This window comes from Podarcis tiliguerta (genome assembly GCF_965153285.1).
Source record: "Podarcis tiliguerta genome assembly, chromosome: 5".
In the NCBI taxonomy this organism is placed as follows: Eukaryota; Metazoa; Chordata; class Lepidosauria; order Squamata; family Lacertidae; genus Podarcis; species Podarcis tiliguerta.
In genome coordinates this window covers 59,065,031-59,087,693 of record NC_139538.1, presented here as the reverse complement: position 1 = coordinate 59,087,693, position 22,663 = coordinate 59,065,031, and the positions used below count along the sequence as shown (strand labels likewise).

Genomic DNA, 22,663 nt, shown 5'->3' with positions numbered 1-22,663 from the left:
CAAAGGGATTACTCTTTATGATATTACATACATAAAGTATTACGTACTTCATGAGAAAATACCATCTTTTCTTGTTCTAATGAAAACTAATACACACCTAGTCCATTAAACTCCCTTTTAGTTCACATATGATGCAAATGTTCTTTATTATTAATCTTTGATTACACTTTTGCATGTAAGTATTGGATTTTTATTCTCTGAATAGAAGTGTCCAAAAATGTACCTTTTCTACAAGCTCTTGATTTCTTCGGTATAATGCTTGTTTTTCTTCAATCCACTTCATATCCTTGGGGGGGAAAACACATTAATATTACTGAAAAAACACTGGCAATATTCAATTCCTAACACAGGCTTGGTTCATCCAATGGTTACCAAGATAGGAGAGGAGGAACTCACAGCTGCTTTGCTTGTCCCTGGGCCTCTTAGCTCAGCATGGTGCAGCAACTGAGCCAAAGTTTAGTTTACCATGTCATCTTAACACGACTAAATTCTTTCCTCCTTAACCAGGAACTGAAGCCAAAAACAAATCTTGGAGCTGAGAACCTTGGCTTAGCTGCTGCGCTAAGCTGAAAGGACTGAAGAGGAGCAAAGTGGCTTCAGTGCTCTCCCCAGGAGCCAGCACATTCATGTCTACATGCTTACATGTGAACACAGCCACGGGCAGAAATCAATAGAAGACATATGATTTCCCAGGAGAGAATTGTGAGCAGGACATTGGCTTCCTGACTGTGTTGAGTCAAGGCACTTTTTAAATACAACGTAGGCTGCCTCTCTTGAGAGGTGCAGCAGTGAAATGAACTATTTCTGGAGTGCTTTATCATCCTTGTTTTTGGAGCCTTCCGTTAGATTAATTATACGCTCAACACATAGGGAGAGGATCAGAAGTGCCAAAAAGCCAGAATGAAGGATAGGGAAAGCCCCTGCAATGTATACTACCACAGTTAAGTAATAAACCTGCCAAAACCAGAGAATTGTGGAGAGTCTGGTAGATTAGGACCTCAAACATAGGTGCAAGAGATTAAATATTGAGCTGCCCTCAAAATATATAACCCAATCGAAGCCAGACTTGTAGAAGTAAATCTTGGAGTTAAACATATTCCAGTAAATCAGCCCAAGAAAGGACCTAGAAGGTGCCTGGACTGTGGCTTGGAGGCCTTGAGAAAATCTGTCAGGACTGATTACAAGAACAATTTTCTCAAACTCTTAAAAGGAAAACGTTGAATGAAGAAGGCTGCAGGCCAAGGAATACATGAGGGTGGATGTATTTGCACATAGCTAAACATGTACTGAATACTGGACTGCTATGATGCATTTGATACGATGCATTTATTACCTGTCCTTGCTCCGCAAGTGCCTTTTCTAGGTCATCTATCTGAGCCTGGGATCTGTGGATTTCTGCTTGAAGCTGCTCACGAGTCTGTAGGATGGGATTGAAGAAACGTCAAACTTTCTCTGATAGCTATCATGTCAAGGACAATGCAGTTCTACCCATCTGAATAGCCCGGGATTGCACAATAACACCCAAATGCTGATCCATGAACTCGGACAATTTGAACTGCAATTTGCAGGTAGTTGGTTCACACATTATGAAAGCCAGTAATTTCCATCTTGGAACTGAGTCTACAAGCTGACCTCAGGGCTGCATTAGCCAGCCTAATCTGGGTACTTTAGGGGTGTATTTCTTTCTAACTTCCCTTGTCTCAGCATCTCATGCTGTGTGTACCATCTTGCCTGAAAAAGTTCTGGTGAACTGGAAAACTTGCCACATTTTTTCAACTTTTTGGTTTGTCCTAAAGGTCTTGCCCAACAGTGGACTTTAAATAAAAACATGCTTTTGAGGTGGGGATACTGATTTAAGAAGTGGTCTTGTGTTGAGCATGAAGTATTGGATATCCATGGTCAATTTCTCCCCAGACTAAATCATATTACAACTTTCAAGCTGATTTTCAAACAGTGCATTTCAATCACCTGTCTATGTTGTGTTCTATGCCTCCTGGGATGCAATTGGTTCTCAATAAAAAGAAGTCTGGGCTAGGGTAGGAGGGAGCAACCCCACCCCCCAATTATATAGTAATAGGTGAGAATGTATACTGCTGTAGACATATGTATAAGACAGAGATGCAAAACCCTTTGACTTTTCGGGTGCTGTTAGACTCCAACTCCCATCAGTGTCAGCCAATGGTCTGGGATGATAGCAGCTGGAGTCTACCAACATCTGGAGGATGTTTCCCATCTGTGGTATAAGGTATTGTTACTTGCAAGGTGTGCTCAAAGAAGGCAAAACACAATTTAAATATTCAGATACTTGTAAGGAAATGCATCTCTTTTACAAGTGTAAACCTGTGAATACGTAATCTTAGTAAAGGCTTGTGAGCATTTTATATTCAATGATATTGCTAACAGATTTCCATACTAATGGCATTCAACGGCAATGTTTTTTTCATACATCATTTTTTTTAAGCTGACGAGAAGCATGAAAATAAAAATGCGCTAGATGTGGTTTCTCAGCAATCTATTCCTTCAGCACAAGAGTGGACAATGTGACTGATTTGAGAGACCATAAAGTTGAGTTTAGTATTTGAGATGGTTTCGTAGGCACATTATGAATTCACAGCAGATCGAAGTCACATTAAACAACTTTCTGCCCAGGAAAACCTCCCCCAAAATAATTTATCACTGATAACTAAAAGAAGGGAGTGGGGTAAAGTGGAAGAATGAAAATGAGGAGCACACTGAAACTCATTTTAAGCTGTTTCTCAACTTTCTGCACTTTAGCTTTCTACCCAGACATCATTTCACCTTGTCACTATATGGCTTCTACCTTTAGCTTGGATGGTTGTCCCCCTTAATATGGGTACTTCTCCCTTGTAGTTCCCACATGTTCCTACTATTCTAGTTAAGACCACAAACCTGAAAACAGGGTCTGCCTTAAGTTTTTTAAGGTGCCAATTTATCTCAAGTTAATCAGGACTCACTCTCATTGAAAGAAATGCAACTTAACAGCACAATGAATTAGGCAAGTCCCACTGCATTTGGTGTTCTACATCATGAGGGGAACCTACCCAACTGCAGCAGGGTCCACACTGTAGATTGTCACCATCCTGTTCATGGAGGGTGCAAGAGGGTGGACCTATTGCACTCAGCCCTGCTTTCCCTTCTCACATATAGGCTCAACTCAGAAAAGGAACACCTGTATAAGGTTTAAGTCCCACTGAAAGTAGTGAATCATTGCATTCAGTGGGGCTTCTTTCTACGCAGATATGCATAGGGGCAACACAAGCACATTCATCCCTTCTCTCTCTGCTCACATGTTGATTTAAGCCAGAAAAAGAGCATCTGAACATGACTATAGTCATGGCTGCTCTTGATGGATTGCAATTCTAGATCAGGGTGGTTGGACTGCAACTCCCATCATCCCTGAGCACTGGCTATACTAACTGGGACTCGTGGGAGTTGTGGTCCACTACAGGTTCCCCTGCCCTGTTCTGGACAGTTTATGGATATCTAGTGAATAATAATAACGTACCACAAATAATACTTTATGAAGCTAAGGCTCCTTTCCGTTGCTACATTAGTGATATGGTTGCTGCTGTAGGGTATTTCCCTCCCTGTGCTGTTCCAGTAATAGTCTGAAGTCTTGTAGGGTGAGTTGACAACTGAATTCCTTCCCCTAACAGCATCGCCTTCTCATAAATTGTCATTATTATTCTTCAGAAATTGATGAAATGCTGATATGCAGAGAGGAACAGCACCATGGACACCTCCCATATGACTCTGGACATTACTTGAGTGAAAGGAACTGCTCTGCAGTGGTCCCCACAGTGATAAGGTAACATTAAAATATCAGTAAAGGTAAAGGTACCCCTGCCCGTACGGGCAAGTCGTGTCCGACTCTAGGGTTGTGCGCCCAGCTCACTTAAGAGGCCGGGGGCCAGCGCTGTCCGGAGACACTTCCGGGTCACATGGCCAGCGTGACGAAGCTGCTCTGGCGAGCCGGCACCAGCGCAGCACACAGAAACGCCGTTTACCTTCCCGCTATAACGCGGTACCTATTTATCTACTTGCACTTAAGGGTGCTTTCGAACTGCTAGGTGGGCAGGAGCTGGGACCGAAAGACGGGAGCTCACCTCGCCACGGGGATTCGAACCACCGACCATGCGATCGGCAAGCCCTAGGCGCTGAGGTTTTACCCACAGCGCCACCCGCGTCCCTAAACATTAAAATATACATGTCATCTATACTTTTTTCAGAGTCTTTGCTCAGGTAAGCGACCATAAATTGTCTTAACCTTAAGCAGGGATGGGAAACCTGTGGGGCTGGTGGCAGTTCAAGTCCAAGAAGTGTCTGGAGGGATGCATTTCTCCACCTCTGAACTTTAGGATATCCATTATTTCTCACCCAGAAAGGATCGAGTACCTCTGTTATAAGGGTTAGACTAGCAGGAAATATTATATAGTTACAAGCCTTTATTTTCATGTAATATAAGCCATTTAGACCTTAACTTCTCGTTCTGCATCCAACGTTCCTCCAACCTGCTCTTGCAGCAGAGCATATGCCCTCTGTAAGGCCTGGTATTCCATCGTCAGCTGCCGGAATCTCAGTTCTGTTTCTTCTTTGGCCATGCCCTAAAGTGCAACAACAATAATTAAAAAAAAAGGAAATGCCAGATTGAACTATGAATATAATTCTCCTGAGGAAAAACCCCAATGGAATTCATAAACGGCCTTTACAGACAGTCAACTCTCCTCTAGGATAGAACATTTCGACAAGATTTACACAAAACTATTCTACATTTCTTATGGGCTTAACCATTTGAGTTTGTGCAATATCTATGCTACTAACAAATCCATGTGAACAAACCAAGAAAACATAGCCATAAGAAATGGTCCTGCAGCATCTTAAAAGACTAACAAACTGATTATGGCATAACCATTTTTGAGCTAGCGTCCAGTACATCTGATGCAAATCAACCCTTACACCAAATATAAGGGAATAAAAGATTCCATGTTCTCGTTCCAGATTTTTCCCCAGGTTATAGAGGACCTCTATTAGTAGTAATAAGCTACAGTTTTGAGAAACGTATTATTAGTGATTAACTTAGGTCCATCAACATCACTTGGTCTATTCTCTGAGTATAATGTAGTTGGACACAAGCTAGTAGTAGTAGTACCCAAACCACTGGACAATGTGTGACATTTACCTCTTCCAAGTCATCATCCGGTGTGCAGGGTGTTTGATCTGTTCGGTCAGTTTGATATGAGATAGAAGAGCCATCAGACTCAAGGGAAGCTTCTTCATCATACCCAAAAAATGTCTCCACCACTGGCTTCTGACCAAATGACAATGTGTAAGTGCAGGCCACTGAACAATACAAACATATCTTTCCATATTAAATCAAGCAGATCTTACAATACAAGATAACTAGACTTCCTTCCTATATGAACTTTGACGTGAAGACTTCCTGTTTGAATAATATGAGCAAATATCATCTCTTTTTCATTTTCTTGATATATAGTAATTTATGAGAAGCTCCTCCAGGAGAATGATGCATCACAGTAAACACTTATTACCCATCAAGTAGCATCTTTGGGCTGTATCCAATGAAGGCATCTCATTAGCGCAAGGATGTCCTCCTGCATGATGGGAAGTCCTCTCCCTCTCCTCTCCTCTCTCTCCACCCCTCCACCTGCTCTGGAGAGTTGGAGAAACCCCCATAACAGATTTAGGAGGCTCCGGGGGACAAGCAGGAAGAGAAGAGGGAGAGAAAGTATTGTAGTACAGCTGAAAGTCCTTGCACTAAAAGGAAAATTTCACTGGATACAACCCCATGGTTAATTCCATTTCCTGATCATCAACAAAGGCTGTAAAAACCTTGCATAAATTAAATACACCACCATAACTCAATGGAATAATCTTCATCTTTGATCTGTATAAGGGGGGGGGGACACTGGCAATGTCCTATCAGCTATGGGCATTCTAACTGCAGAGAGGGGACAGGTCAGTCCTTTGTCCTGTTGACAAAGAAAGTGGCTGTGAGGGAAATGAGCCTATTTGAAAAAGGCAGAGGCAAGGAGGTAGAGGGATGACAAGAAAGGGAGCCCAATAGGCAGATCAGCTAAAAGAAGAAGTCTGAATAGGCAGTGAGCTAAAAGGGATTATAATAGCCGATGGTCACAGTTGGCTTACTCCATAAAGGCTCTTTAAATATCATTATATATGCATTGAAATAATACATAGTTTCCCACTTAGTCTCTTACCTTGGGAAATTTTGCGAATTTCTTCCTTTGTTTCCTATACCTTAGAAGCTTATCCCGCTCCTGCAAGCGGAAGCAAAATGCATATGTTAAAGATCCACAAACTGGGATTGAATACAATTCATCTAAGAACTTGTCAGTCTCTTATACCATTATATTTATGGAAAGTGTGAAATTGGAATAGAACAGGGCATTTAAATTGCACAGGTAATCTGTGAGGCAAATCAGAATACAAATCAAAGGACAGTGATGATAATAAAAATATGATTTGCGAACTTTAAGAAGCACAGCTTCACTTTCAAGCACCTGATCTGAGGACAAAATTCTTTGGCTGGTATCTGTGATGAAATAACCTTGCACTAAAACTAGTCCCTGAAAATATATATATATATTCTCAAGTGGTGATCATTTTAGGTGCATCCAATTGATGCTTGATCTCCAGAATGGGGGAGGAATGGGGGCAGGGAGAAAAGAGGGCAGGGAAGGGCAGGTGGAATGGGGCAGAACGGGGTGGGGTGTGCTTATATGCACCCAGTGTATGCGTGGGGGCCAGGAACAAAACCCTAGTGCAAAATGGTCACCGCCTGTGTATACACACACAGGCACTAACCAGAATCTCTTTTATATTAACGTATGAAGCCATTAAACATAACAACCTCACTGTACAATTCAATGGAGAGTTCACATAAGCACACATGAAAAGCAAAATGAAACCCATATGCTACTTACTATTACACTCTTCACATAGCCAGCAGTTTCTAGGGTCTAGTTTAAAAGAATTAGGAAAACTTGTTATATGCAAGGACACGTGTCTCATTTTCTTTAGCAAAATATCACAATACTTTTTTTTTAACTTGTGCAACCAGCTCTATATATTACATAATAATAAGTGTATGCTTATTATTCAAGACTCATTATGAGGTGCTGGTTAGACTAGAGGGTCAACCCCTGGGAGACCAAGGCTCAATTCCTCACCCAGCCATGAAACTCACTGGGTGACCTTGGGCCTTTCTCTGCCCAGAGACACCTGAGAGGCCACAGGTTTCACCCCCACCCCTTTCATATTTCTAAGTGATGACTTCTCGGTTCCCCACACAAGTCCCAGGGGTTGTCCCCAGAGAGTGAAGCTAGGTCCACGCAGTGCCAGGCCACATGGCAATTACAGAAGGATTGCAGTGAAGTCTTCCTTTACCTTTGAAAGTTCATCTATGATATTTTGCTGCTCTATGATTTGCAACCTCAGAAATTCGACTTCTCTTTCATCTTGACTCTGATCAAGGTCGTTTAAAGAGCTTGGTCTCCTTATTGTTCTCACCCTTTGTCTCTAAAGAAACAGAACAAATGTCGAGCAACTGATGAGAGTGGCTTTTCAACAAACATCATCAAATCCTTCCTCATTATGCAAGACACTGTCATTATTGACACCTCATTATTGTGACACTGTCACAATGCAAGTTTTCCAAGAAAAAAACAACCCTATTTTTAAATAGTAATATATACCACTGGATCAACAACAATTTGTTTGAGTGTTTACATAAAATGGCACAACATATTCATTTTAAAATCACAATAAAAACATAATTTGCAAACAGTAAACATAATAAAATTATTATCCAACCATAGAGAAAGTCAAAAGATATAATCACATCCTTTCCCAGCATTTATTATATTTTTCAATATAACAGTGGGTGAATATGCAAAATGATGTGAGTCTTTGACATTTTGCATATATGCATGAAGTTGTGTGCATTTTTTTTCATTTTATATACCTCATTTATAAGCTGTCCATCATATTGCAATCCCAAGGTGGGTTCAATGAAATGTGTAAAACAGAATACAATAAGTACAAGAAAATGCTAATATAATAAAATGAAATACTGTAAAACATGGGATTCCTGGGAAAATACATGATGTAAATATCTCACCATTTCTAAATTTTCTTGTGTGACAAATTTTAGCTTATTTTCCATACGACGTAAGGCATGAGACAAATCCTCATTTTTCCTACTTAGGCGTTTATTTTTGTCTAGCAGTGGTTTATACTGGCTCTCAGCTTCTCTCAGACGCTTCAGCTGAAAAGTGGGGGGTAAATTACACAGGTGTCAGAAATCTGCACAATGTTGATGGTATAAATATAAAAGAAATATGGTACACATTGGGTGGAATGCTCCACTTATTAAAAAATTCTAATCGGAAAGATTGGAACAAATATTGGTTTTCTTACATTTACTTTCTTCTATCATAGAACCTAAGGTAGCTTGCATGGCACCAAGGTGGTCATCTATCCAGGCACCGGCCACATTCACACCTGTTTGGCTTCAGTTAGGCAGTGGCCTCACATGTGAACCTGAAAAGTCTTAGGTGTAGAAGTCCAATTTGATCCTATTAGAATTCCATATATGGAAGGAATTGGCTCAGATTCAGGTAATGGTTTGTGGTACTGTCTATTGATGGAAGCAAAGTTTAATATTGTGTAGAAAGTCAAAGTGCCAAAAGGGCACTGGCAAAATTTAAAACAAAGACGTTTTGCACAAATACCAATATGTTTAAAAATAATATAGATATTTCTTATGTCTCCTGCCTTAAAGAGCAGGGAGCAGGGCGCTTTCGCAGTATACTTTCAGAAAGAATGACACATGTCCTCAGCTTTTTCTCTTAAGGGAAAGCCATGTGGAGAGCCAGTGTGGTGTAGTGGTTAAGAGCGGTAGTCACGTAATCTGGATAACCGGGTTCACGTCTCCGCTCCTCCACATGCAGCTGCTGGGTGACCTTGGGCCAGTCACACTTCTCTGAAGTCTCTCAGCCCCACTCACCTCACAGAGTGTTTGTTGTGGGGGAGGAAGGGAAAGGAGAATGTTAGCCGCTTTGAGACTCCTTAAAGGGAGTGAAAGGCGGGATATCAAATCCAAACTCTTCTTCTTCTTCTTCTTCAACCAAGACCATCCCATTTGAAGATATGCTTGCATTGTTTTATGAATGAAACATATGATGGAGATTATATACCTGCGAGCCTGGGATACTATTAAGGAAATGGAAAAGAAGCCAAGTGACTGTGCTTCCAGTGCTCACAACTGCCTCATCAAATATGCAAGCCCCAGTTGCGGCCCCAGATTATATTGCAGAACTGCTGCTCTAATGTCCTCTATAAATTTCATCTATATGGATTTTTCCAACATGCCATCATGCTTTATTGCAGCAGCTCGGTGAAATATAGGGTTTGCCACAGTAAATGTCATTAACTAGCCTTTAAATAGGATTGCATAGAGATGGGGTAGCGCTCTGAAGAACTAAAAGCAGGAGGGGAAAATTCCAGAAGTTTAACTCTGCAGACTTCGTCAGAATTATACTGAGAACTTGAGCCTACAGCAAAGTGAGGGCCATAGCTCAATGGTAGAGTACTCTTTTTGCATTCAAAAATTCCACATTCAGTCACTGGCAAGGATCAAGGAGCAGGTAATGAGGTGGGTCTTCATCTGAGTCCATGAAGAAGCACTGTCAGCAAGAGTAGACAATAATTGACTAGAATTCATGCATCCCCCAACCTCAGCCCTCCAGATGTTTTGCGACTACAACTCCCATCACCCCTAGCTAACAGGACCAGTGGCCAGGGATGATGGGAATTGTAGTCCCAAAACATCTGGAGGGCCAAGTTTAGGGGTGCCTGGACTAGATGGACAAACAGTCTGACCTGATGCATGGGAACTTCCCATGTTCCACTTTTCACTTCCAATTACAGCGAAATGTATGGCAGGGATGGGGAACTCTCCAGATCTTGTTGGACTACAACTTCCGTCACCCTAGCCCATTGGCTGTGCTGGCTGGGAATGATGGAAACTGGAAGCCTGACAACGTCTGGTAGGCCCCAAGTTCCACACATTGTAATCTAAGTGCTTTATCTTTGAATGATGCCTAATTTTTTTTATTGAAAAGGTTAGTGCTAGAAATGCTTATAAAAACTAAAGAAACTAAGAGGTAAGAAAAAAATGCTTCTTTGTGGCCACTTCAAGAAAGAGCGAAAATTCCTTCCTGTGGCAAAAAGAGAGAGGTTACCAATGGACCTTCAGCGACTTTGAAACTGCCTTAGAAAACGGGCTTGTCCTAGCCATCTATCAAAAGTGTTCTGAGCTTTCTTTGGGTTAGCCTCAATGTTTCTTATGCATTCAAACTTCAGCTGATGGCATACTGTAGATAAGTTCCTAATCCCACATGCAATTATGACGTTTCACGTTAGAAAAACATCTTCTTCAGAGAAAGGCAATTTTTGCTAAGATATGTGTCAGATTCTTGCATCTTTCTATAGCTGAAGGGGACTTAATGGTTGCTTTCTGAAATGAGTTGAGTAAATTGATGAACTCATTGACGACTATAAAGTCATCAACATTTATTTTCCAAGTTATGTTCATATATTATATTCTCTATATCTGAACGTCTATCCTACTTCTTAAGTTGCTTCAACCTCTTGCTAGCAATGCTCTCACAAAAAATAGTCAAGTCTCTTGAGTGAAACAAAAACTTAACAGACCTAGGTGTAAAGAGGTTGGATGGTAGCAACAGGGCTGAATCCAGCATAAAATCTGACCAGCCTCGTTTTATTAAAAAGAGTGCCACCCCTCTGCCCCCCCCAAACCAAACTCAGACCCAGGATCTTGTAGTGCTGAGTACAAGAGACATATAGATGAAGTGGATCTGCCCTACATAATCCAGTCAGAAGTTATTTTATGAAAAATAAAAGTGATTTCTTACAAGCTCATTTCGTTCCTCTGACAGTAATGCATTCCGATCTTCCAGTTTCCTGATGATTGCACTTAATTCGGCTATTTTAAGTTGGAAGCGCCGGGCATCCCTCTCATCCAACTGCTGTTCCTAAAACAAAAAACAACTGCAAATAACTGTTCATAGAGGAAATATATATATATTAGAGCTCTTTACAGACCCCATCTTCTTCCCTTGTTGAATCCATCCATTCCTGACTAATTATATATAATCAATAGTGTAACCTATGCCTTAATACTGAAAGATGAGACCAACAGATATCGAAGAAAGGATGTATGTAAGAGAAAGCAAACACAAAAGAAAAAGGGATGCATATGTAGATAACAAGCCACACACGTCATACTGGGAATCGTGAAAGAAAACATTGGGAATTATGGCAATGTTTCCTGTATTTGCCACTGTTGAATTGAGTGCCTTAAAACAGTTGAGCCGCCTAGAACTTATTTATGGTAATGTGAGGTATATAGATGCTGAAATATAAAATGTAACAGGTACGTGCAATTCTACCATTGCATAATTCCTTTCCCATGGAGCGGTGAATCTAACTGAGCATCTAAATGGGTCACTTAAAAAATCAGAGGATTGTGTTTTAAAATCAATTCACACGTGAAAATGTTTAACCCAAATAGAGAATGAATACAGATATAAGAGTAGGTATCATTGCTTTTTTAAAAAAAGAGCGAAATAGTTATCTCATTATATTAACATTTCCTCTTCATTTGTTCTTGATCTATTTTGATTCATTTGGAACCACATATGTTAAGAGCTTTGATTCAAGCAAACCAATGATTATATTTGGCCTGAATGACACTCAACAGTGCAAGGATTCTTCATTCAACAGGTGCAGGAGAGGCTTGGAACAAAGGACAGAAAAGATTTTGTGCTCATGTGTGTGTATATATATATATATATATCCACATTTCAAATTAAGCAGCACTACAAAAGAAATCTTGATGAGGATCAACAATGAAAAGAAGTTCAACAAATGTCACAGGGGGAAAAAATCTCTGTTATTAGCAAATTAATACAAAAGCTGGAGAAGTGGCAAAGTCACATAAGAAGCCAGCATAAAAATTTAATGGGTTTAGATATAATGGAAGAAGAGACTGCAAACAGCATGGAAGAAACAGCAAAGAGCATTGGCTAAAGTTAAGAGCTTTGTGATGATGAGCAACCTCAGTGATATTAGTAATGAAGCCTAAGAGTGATCTCTACTTCTGTTTCCCCCCTGCTAGTCAATTCAGTTTTGCGGTTGTTTGCGACAATGCTGGTAAGTAGCCCTCAAAATTAGCACACACCCATTAATCAGTTTAGTTATGCATTTGCATTGTAAGTCTCGGACAAACCATTTCATGCTGTCAAACTAAGGCAAAATGTGTGTTGTTGTTGTTTTAATTCTTTTAACCTGCTGGCAAATTAAAACAAACAAAAAACCATGCTGTCACATGTCAAAATTCGGTTTGAAATCCTGCTGGCTCTCTCTCCCTAGAGCAGGAGTGGGGAACCGGTGTCCTTCCCGAGGCTGCTGAACTCACAGCACCCAGCATCCCCGACCATTGGGCATGCTGGCCGGGGCAGCTAGGAGTTGGAATCCAACAACATCTGGAGGGCTGCAGATTCCTCGCCACCACCCCAGAGGGGAAAAGAATTTGTTGCCAGAATGTGCACTCACTCATCAAGATTTTGGCATATTTGTTTGTTTCAGGCAAAACCACTAGAAAGTGCTTACAGGACTTCCTGAATGATCTGAAGTCTCTCCTGCACCACTTGCATGAGGAAGTTCCCGCTTGGGGCTGCTCAGATGCCGGTCAGCCTCTCTGAGCTGGGAAAGTTGTTCATCTAAAGCCTCCTTTTGGAGCTGAAGTCTCTGAGCATGCCCGGCTTGAACCCCTAACTCTCTTTCCAGCACGTAGACTGCTCTGTCTTTAAATTTGATCTCCTCCATCTACAAGGAGAACAAAATACAATCACATACGGGCATGCATGGTACAGTTCTGGCGTTGCCATAGTAACTGGCAGCATCCCCGCTAGCGGAGCATTTTAGATGATACCCAGAGGTAAAAACGCATAAAATTCAATCCTGCAGATTTCACGCCCTTTAACGTGGAAAAGAAGCACTGGTTTTGAAAAGGGGAGGGGGTGAGCACCCCAAAAAATAGAGTATTTTGGCAGCAAAGATAATAATCATCTCACTTATTATCCCTTATAGTAAACCTCTTTGGAATTCTTTCAGCAAAAGAAAGAAAGACAATTTCAAAAAGAGAGAGAGAGAGAGAACTGGTTTGACTATTTCTTCATGTCTACACATTACACTGAAATCCTCACACCAGGTTTCCTACAAACAAGTAAGTTTCAGTAGCTTTTGAATCAGATTCAGAGTTCAGGATTATTATTAACTGTGCAGCACTGAAAGTGTGCCTCATGCACGCATTAAAGTTCAAGGGCCTGGATTTTGGAGTTCAGGCATGAAATGTTTCTCATTTGATTAGTAAGGAAGTAGGCTCCATTCCTGACCCACAATGATTGTTACACTGAGAGTTTAATCACAAAAGAATAACAACACAGAATACTTTTTTGAACTTAGGTTTGGAATGAATAACATAACTCCACAGAAATGTTATGACATTTTTTGCTGTTCGTGTCAGCATTTAAATGATAATCCCTTGGTGGCCAATCCTATGCATGCTTACTCAAAAGCAAGGTCAGAACCCCAATGACACCCATTAAAACCAACTATAATATAAATATAAATAGTTTTGAAACAGCTTTATTAAGAGAAAAACAGAATAACCTAAATATTTCCCCAAAGGGTAGCAGAAATGGAAAAATTTAAATATATAAAGGGAATATTTTGGAGAAGCAAGCTACATTGCTGTGGCATCTCGACAAGAAAACACCTTGTTTAAAAGCTGAACATGCAGCTCAGAAATGTAGAGTCAATTTTTTTTGGGGGGGGGATAGGTTAATTTCAATGTATTTGGGTTTGGGGATGTTTCCTTATTTAAATTTGAAGTCTTAGTGAGAATGGCCACATGGAGAGTTTTTAAAAATGTAACTGAATTATATTTGAGGGGAAATCCTCAAATTTCCAAGTATATACAAAGACATAGCAAACATAATCTCATTGAAATGTATTGTACTGATACAAGTGGTAAAAATATTCAAGCATTCTTTGTTTATCTAGATTGCTGCATTCTGTAATTATAGTAGGAACCAAAGTACCCTGGGAGTAGGCTCATGGAAGGAAACAGTTCTGGGGAACACATCGCTAGAGGCTGCTCTCAGCTGCTTCTTGTAACTTGTATTCATTTACTGTGCCATAACCTGCCTTGTGCTGATTTGAGATCAAATGCCGCTTTGTCATTTTCCTTTAAATTACATCGGAAAAGCCTAATCACTTTCTACAGTATGTTACCAATGGGCTGTGTGCACTGTGTGGTACTATGCAGTATAATCATGCACATCCTTACCCAGAGTTAAGTGTCACTGTATTCAATGCAGTTTACGTCCACATAAGTGTGCATAGGATTGCAGTCTGAAATATCGATGCGCATGAATTAATTCACACATGCATGCATCAGACAGAGATGAGATGTGCCCAGTTCCCTTTCAAAGGTTTGTGTTCTAGAGCTGAACCCTGAAAAATGACAACTCTATGAACAATATTTAAATAAGGTATCTTCTAAAAAGGCAAAATAGGGGCAAAGCAAGAATGGTGATTTACCAAACACGAGAAAACTAAGTCTACTCTGAATAAGCAGGGACAGCTGGGATGAATGTACCATATCTATATATAGACCCCAAAAGAGAGGGGACCAAGAGAGAGAGAAACTCTCTCCTAAGACTAACCAGGATGAGCTGAGTGCATTATCCCCCCTGCTCAGGATGACCAAGCAAAAAAAGCTGCTTCTGTAGTCAAGGCTAACCAATACAGAAAAAATGCTGTTCATTTTCTAGGAGCCATGAGATGCCTGTGCTGTCTTGCTTGCTGTGTGCTGGGAGCAGAGTTTTGTTGCGATGGGACAGGCAGAGTTGAGCACTAATGGTGTGGCACAGCCTTCCTCAACGTGGTGAGGTTTTGATGTTTTTGGAGTATTACTCCCATCAGCCCCAGCCAACACTGAGAGTCGCAGTCCAAAACATATAAATGGCACCAGGTTGCAGAACACTGTGCAGAGAAAGTGGGGCTCAAATTTAACTTGCAGTTAAATTGTAGCAAAAATGTACTTTGCTTCCCCGCCCCCCCCCAAAAGTAGGGGAGCCTGATTCATAGTAGGGAAGCAGCATGCTGGGATGGGAGGCTTTGCTTTTTACTACCCGTCATGATTCTGGAACATTGTGATCAGGGGCTGAGGAAGGGGGGTTGCAGTGGGGTTGCAGTGGGTGTCACCACTGGGGGGGGTGACAAAATGGCGGGCAGCACTCACCGCGGGGCCTGCAGTACACTTGAGCCACGCGTCTCTCCTGGGAGTGACGCGGTGGCTTGGGTGCCTGCAAGCTCCACGCTGCCCCAAACATCCGCCTGCTGCCTTCCCCTCCGCTGTAGGGTGGCTGGGAGGGAGGAGGCAGGCAGACTCCTTGGAGGCCCCGCGGAATGTCCTGTCCTGGCTGGCCCCATCCCCGTGGGCAGCTGGCCCAGCTCAGCTTGCTCCGCCACTGATTGTGATATTGGAATGCCTTTAGGCTCCAGGATGTTTCCAGCCACACCCACCTTAGTGTTGGAGTGGAAAGGGCTGGAAATACTCTCTCTCTGTGTGTGTGTGTGTGTTCCTGCATATCTGGAGCGTGAGGTGTGCATGACAAAGAGAGAAGGGGAAGCGCTGTGTGGCTGCATATCTGATGCATGTGTGTTTGTGACAAAAGGTGGTGGATAGACGCCTGCGGGCTTTTCTGTTCTGTTCTTCTTTTGCCTTGCCCACTTCATCCACCATTGGAAAGCAAACCCCAGTAAGTGGCCAAGTTGAAATCTGGCCCTTTGGTTGAAATAGGCTCCCCATCTCTAACCTAAGCCATTGATGAACATGTTGACAAATACAGGGGCCAAGATAATGCCGTGCAGCACCCCACTCAAAACCTCCCTCCAGTTTGAAGTGGAACCATAGGTGAACACAGTCTGAGTGCAGACCTCCAAGCAGCTGACGGTATGATCACCCAGCCCACATTTAACCAGTTTGCTAACGAAAAATATCATCGGTAAATGCTTTGCTGAAATCAAGATAAATCGTGTCCACAGCACTGATCCAGGGCCAGCCCAGGATGTTTGTCACTATAGGCAAAACAGAAAATGCCCCACTTCCTCCTCCTCTGCAGCCCACCCCCCTCCTCTGCTGCATGCCTGCTACTTGCCCACTGGGGGGGGGGGGTAAAAGGAGACCAGAGAGTAGTGGCTGGCAGTGGGTGCAGAGTGGTGGGCAAGGCCACAGTGGAGGAGGAGGAGGAGGCAAACAGCACAGCCACTCCCCTGGCTGTCCAGAGCCTGCCACCCTGAGGCAACTGTCTCATCTTGCCTTGTTGGCGTGCCAGCCCTGCACTAAGCTAGCAATCCAGTAATAAAAAAAGATATAAGATTAGTCTGGCATTAATTCTTGGCAAAGTCATGGTGGCTTCTACTAATCACTGTATTGTTAAGAAGATGCTTCTGGATTGATTGCGTTGTAATCTGTTCTACTGTCTTCCTTAATATCAAAGTCAAACTGACCAGCCTGCAGTTTTCAGGATTCTTTTACCCCTTTATTGGGTCTTGGGACAAAACACCTACTACTCCTTTGTGGTCATAAACTTGTTTCTCAAGCAGCAGCAAAAGCAGCACTGTAATGGACCAAGACCCAAGCAGCTACTTGGTTTCTATCAGCAACTGGTGGGCAACATATTTCACCCCACATGTTCCTGGAGGAGTTGTAGTCCCTCTGAAGAAAAGGGTTCATAGTCCAGGGATATTTCTGGATTCCAGCCTGTCACTGGCACCACAAGTAGAGTCTGTAGCTAGAGGTGCATATGCCTTGCCTAGTCTGCTTCACCAGTTATGGCCTGTCCTTCAGCTTTCTACCGTGGTTTCAGTTGTCCATGCTCTAGCAACCTTCCACCTGGGCTATGGCAATGCTCTCCATGAGGGGCTGCCCCCTTGAAGACAGTTTGGAAGCTACAGCTGGTGCAGATAGTGGCTGCCATCTGACATTCTCCACCTTGGCAAGAACGAGGCACTCTTCAACAACCTGTTCTAGCTAGGGGGTAGAAATACTCTGAGGAGGCAGGGCTGGGTAGGAGGGCACTCCAGGCCTTTGTTGCAAGTAAACCAAATGTTACAAAAAATTCCTTAATCTCCAGCACTCTTCACTTAAGGGGAGGGGGATCCCAAGTAGCATTTACTCCAGAAACTCTCGCCACAATTGAGGAGTGTAGAACAATGCTTACAGAAAGACTACCCAATAAATCCAGGAACCTTAAAACACTACTGATCTTAGTGAGTAAGCCTCTGATAAACCTCCAATAAACACACATACTCTTCTGGAACAGAGTTTGATAACTCTTGTATCAAATGTTTCTGTTGGAAAATTTAATAAACACATCATGACTATGATGTTACCTTTCAGCCAATAGTACACTGCATCTTGTCACAGATGGATAAAGTTTTCTACCATCCTTTTCCCATTGCTGCCTCACATCCTTTATAGTTGACCTGGAGACCAAGTAGTTCTGAGGAATATTTTCTCCCTATAGAAGAGCCTTCTTTATTATTAAGCGCCTTGAATACATCATAGAAACCCCCTGGACTATACTGCCTTTCCCCCCTTTTTTCTTTTTTGCAGAGGACAAGTGGATTTGTTTGAACATCCTCAAGAGAAAACATCAAACATCTTTAGACCCATGCATTCCAGAACTAGCACACAAGAATGGAAGGGAAGAAATCCTCTTTGACAGAGGCAATAAAATTCATTTGTGTGCTGCACTTCTCACACCATCATTAAAAAAAAACAAAACCCCATGAAGAAATATATAATCTATTTTAAATGTACTGTAGTCTACCAAAGACTGTCATAAAACAAAGGACTGCTTACTATGCATCTCTCCATGGATGGTATAAACAAGCCATAGGACAGAAATACTTATAAAGGTTTCTTTTTTTAAAAAAAAAAATCTGCATAGCTAATATCTATTGATCTGAACACAGATCTGTCAACAGGCAACATTTTAATTTAGAGAAAAACCGCACACCTACACACACACACACACACACACACACACACAGAGAGAGAGAGAGAGAATGAGAGAGAGAGAGAGAATAAAGGGTAATTCAAATAATATCAAGTATTGACTCTTGCTCATATATTCAGTCCTCAAAAAGAAACAACTGTGAAAAATTTGTACAATAAGGAAGCAACAACAACAAAAAGGAAAAGGGAAAATACTATTTAATATATTAAAGCCACTGAAGTATAACAATAATAACATGATTTTAAAGAGAGTGAAACATTAAGCAATATGGAGAACAGTAGAGAAATTAATAAAAAGAGACACACTCATGGACATAGAGACACTCATTCACCCACCCACATTTACAGCCTTTTTAGCTCCATACTATCAACACAAAGGAGAGGTTAGTGCAGAAAAAGGAGTTGACTCACTGAGAGTATTGGGTTAGTATCCAGGTGTATATCTCTAAAAGACTAGCTCATGCGTTTGTTTCCTGACAGTAGGAAGCGACGCTCCCAACAGTCTCGCCTTCCTGATAATTTCACCCCAGTTACTTTCTCTAACAGAAGGCCTACTTGTGAAACAGAGCCTATGAATATACATGAGGAAGGCAACCAATGGTCTTTAAGAAAATGGCTTGCTTAACAGCATGGATGTTTCCACTTTATATTTAGCAGGTTGTCTCCACCAATAATGCATTTTAATTAATAAACAGCTTGCGAGCATCGCTGCTGCCAATTATGGAAAGCCAGGAAAGATGGGGGATTTCTCTTCCTCCCAGCCGTCCCTCGCCAGCATCTGCTATTAAAAATCAAAACCGAATAATTTCTAATATCATTTGTATCAAACCGGTTGTCATGGCTGTTATTTCTCAGACTCTATGGAAAAAAACCCACCAACATGTCATTTGCAATGCTGCATAAGCTGCTTATAAGCTTGGGAGCTTCCATAAGCGTTTTTAATAGAGTACTGTAGCAGAAGGTGTGGAAGGGCAAGGCAACATTTCTAACTCGCAGCATCTGGGGCTGAAAAGAAAAGGGGAAAGGGGGGGGGGAACCCACATACCATTCCCAGACAGAGGTTTTAATTGCAAATGAGAAAATCCATGCCAATCATTGGTTGCTCCATAGCTTGCCCATCTCCCTGCAGGCAAGCTGTCAAAGGAAGCAATTAGAATGTACCACAAGAAATATGTCTCTTGCAGGGCCAACCAGCACAGGTAAATAAGTTGTCAGTCATTTATTAGTAAAGAGGTAACTAAAGATCAAAGGGAGCAGGGAGATATCTGCAGCCAATATTATGCCATTAAGGGGAAACTCGGGCATACAGAAGAGGAAACTAGAGGGCCCATAATAGTGCTAAGGCAGGCCATTGGCTCACCTAGTCTAGGACAGGCTATTGTGATTGGACGCAGTTCTCTGAGGATTCAGATTTTCCAGAGATTGATATGTGAGATCTTTTAAAAGTGGAAATCCTGGGGACGGAAGCTGGGGCTGCATTCACACTTCAGTTCATTCTGTTTTCCTGACACTTCCCTAAGTGTTCATTGTCACGTTATATTTGAGCTTTCACATGACATAAAATTCCACTTCTGGAACAACTGTGGAACGTAGCACAAGTTGGGTGCTCATTTTCGTGCAGGGGGGGGCAGTTTGAATAAAGTACTGGGGAGGCACGTAAGTCCCACCCTGCAGAATCGATCGCAAGATGTGGTGCACACCATTTGAATGGCAATGCCCATCAATTTTGGGGGCCATGACCTCCTCAAATATTTTATTGTGGGGGCAAATGGAGCTCGGCTCCTAGGAGTTGGCTCCCATGTTTCCGTGTTATTTGCTCCCAGAAAACATCTATTTGCAAATAATGCGGCAATGAGTGCTGAACTTGCACTATATTGCACTATATTCCACCATATTTCCAGAAGTGTCTTTTATGTTGTGTGAAAGCTCAAATATAATGTGGGGATTAGCAGACAGGGTGTGAATGCAGCCGAAGACCTTTGAAGTGCAAAGCCTCTGAGCTATAGCTCTTTTCCTTAATAAAACATGCATGTAATCATATCAACTAATGTATGCATCTACTTCAGTTCTCTTCTCTATGTGGCTTTTGATTTTATTTTCATCTTATTTAGGGACATTTATTTCATTATTCATTTGTCAAACATTTTAGTTACTTTTTAAAACAACAACAACAAAACAAAAGTAATTTTACAAAAATAAAGCTATATGTACCTCTTTCACTGTATATTTTCCAAACTAGCCATTGTCTTTTGCCAAGAAGAATAGGAGCACTGCAGCACAAAACGCTGAGTGGAGTCCTCATGAACATTTGTCTTAATATTCAAGTCTTTGTATGCAATTTTGCCTAATATACACATTTTTGCAAGCAATTCCCCCTAATACAGTGCATTTTTGTATGTTACTTTTACCAGCACGAACATTTACATGCACACTTCACCCTAGAATATACTTTTTTGAACACATTGCTGTTGGGGGGCTGGGGGAAGAGAACTGAACTGCAAAATTCAGAGAAAAGTGAGTGTTTCGGTTTGTACAGTGGTACCTCTAGTTACGAACTTAATTCGTTCCGGAGGTCCGTTCTTAACCTGAAACTGTTCTTAACTAGAGGCATGCTTTCGCTAATGGGGCCTCCCGCTGCTGCTGTGCCGTCGGCACACAATTTCCGTTCTCATTCTGGGGCAAAGTTCTCAACTCGAGGTAACTCTTCCAGGTTAGCAGAGTTTGTAACCTGAAGCATTTGTAACCTGAGGCATTTGTAACTCGAGGTACCACTGTATATTGTTCCAGGAAGTATGAATTAGGCGTGAATGGAATTGAAAATCCTGACATTTGGAACCTTGCCAGTTTGCTCAACCCAGGGTAAAAGCTGGTTGGGGGGGGGTGTTTGTTTACCTTCACACCTCCAGCTTTCTGGCTTGTTTTTTCAAAACTATTTTCCCAAACACTGGTAGCAATGGGAGAACAAACCTCTATGGCAGATCCAGGCTAGTATGCATTGAAAGCCCAATATAGTATATAGGCATGTTGAGGACATGAAGGAGCATTGTATCCAATGGATCCAAGGCTTACAATGACATGTCTTAAAATACCACCAGCGGCAAATCTGTGCCCATGGAAAGCTTTGGGAATACTGGGACTCTCCAAGGGAGCAAACACAGCAAAATTATTTAAGGCTTTACACGTTCAAACTTTAGAAGTCCAAACATTTGGGCAACTCTTAGTAGTCACCCAACATCTGTAGCCACCATGACACCACTCCTGTTGTAATGAATTAGAACAAGCATAGGCAAACTCGGCCCTCCAGATGTTTTGAGACTACAATTCCCATCATCCCTGACCACTGGTCCTGTTAGCTACGGATGATGGGAGTTGTAGTCCCAAAACATCTGGAGGGCCGAGTTTGCCTATGCCTGAATTAGAACTTTATCTTTCTCTGCACCTCTGAAGGGGACGATATCCTGCTTCTCTTTACCAAATCCAAGCTTGCACCAAAGGGCAGGTACCATTCCCACTTGTGTGCTTGCTTCAGGAGGGCTTCTAAAGCCCATCACAACTGTGTTTCCTCTCCAGAGGTTGGGATTATTTGGCACGAAACTTCCAAGTCCCTCCAACAGCAAACTGTTCTTTCCAACCCTTAGGCTGGAAGCAGAGTGGGGCACTTTGTGGGTTTGTTCACACACACACACACACACACACTCGAGTCCACTCTATGTAAACACTTGATGACACCCCATGTAAAATGAGCTGACATCATTAAAAAGCATTGTATTTGAGGTGAAAGTAATGTCCCAAAGCCTTCAGTCTGGTTGATTTTTATATATGGGATAGGGCAGGGGGGAATAGCATCTTGGCCTTTGCCTCAGGCAGCAAAAAGTCTTGGGCTGGCCTTGGCTTAGAAGGATCTTTCCCCCCTCTTTGATATGCTCCACACCTGTGTGTGAGAGAGAAGCAGAGAGATTGGGAATGTAGGGTATGCTTATTCAGTGGGGAGGAGAAGCCTTCAAAGTCACGAATTCTTTTGCTGTGTTTCCCCTCCTCAAATGTGGTATTCATGCTTGCAACTTTTCTCCAAAGGATAGATACTAGAAAGGCTTGAAGAGCTCTGATGAATGCATTAGCACACATTTGACAACTGCAGAACCATACGTGTGATCAAAGGTTACATATTCAATGCAAAGTAGGGGTTTAATGCGGCTGTTTTGAGTTCTGCTACACCCAGCAGAAGAGAGAAAGGTCTACTAATGATTTTTTGACAATACAATATATAAATTATTAGAAATCCAAAATGCAAATATCTTGTTGAATCATATTTTCTAACATTTTCAAAGTGAATAACAACTTTTAAGAGTAAGATGCTGGCGATGCAACAAGGTTGGTCTAATTATTCCCAATAATTTAAACAAGTATTTATTCCACAAATACTTG

The 22,663-nt window shown here is 41.8% G+C and overlaps 1 protein-coding gene across 18 annotated transcripts in view; it reads right to left on the bottom strand.

The window, feature by feature from the left end:
• The window catches only part of JAKMIP3 (Janus kinase and microtubule interacting protein 3), a 106,817-nt gene that overhangs the window by 34,390 nt on the left and 49,764 nt on the right, over positions 1–22,663 (bottom strand). For 5 of the 18 annotated variants that reach the window (XM_083443502.1, XM_083443488.1, XM_083443505.1 and 2 more), the window contains exons 5-14: positions 12,757–12,972; positions 10,998–11,117; positions 8,180–8,326; positions 7,447–7,578; positions 6,984–7,019; positions 6,258–6,317; positions 5,201–5,329; positions 4,497–4,625; positions 1,334–1,417; positions 224–286 (exon numbers count right to left, since the gene is read on the bottom strand). In XM_083443502.1, coding sequence (XP_083299628.1) covers positions 224–286; positions 1,334–1,417; positions 4,497–4,625; positions 5,201–5,329; positions 6,258–6,317; positions 6,984–7,019; positions 7,447–7,578; positions 8,180–8,326; positions 10,998–11,117; positions 12,757–12,972 — 1,116 coding nt within the window. The remainder of the gene's footprint in view (positions 1–223; positions 287–1,333; positions 1,418–4,496; positions 4,626–5,200; positions 5,330–6,257; positions 6,318–6,983; positions 7,020–7,446; positions 7,579–8,179; positions 8,327–10,997; positions 11,118–12,756; positions 12,973–22,663) is intronic. The other 13 variants (XM_083443494.1, XM_083443490.1, XM_083443495.1 and 10 more) reach the window with 6 other exon arrangements.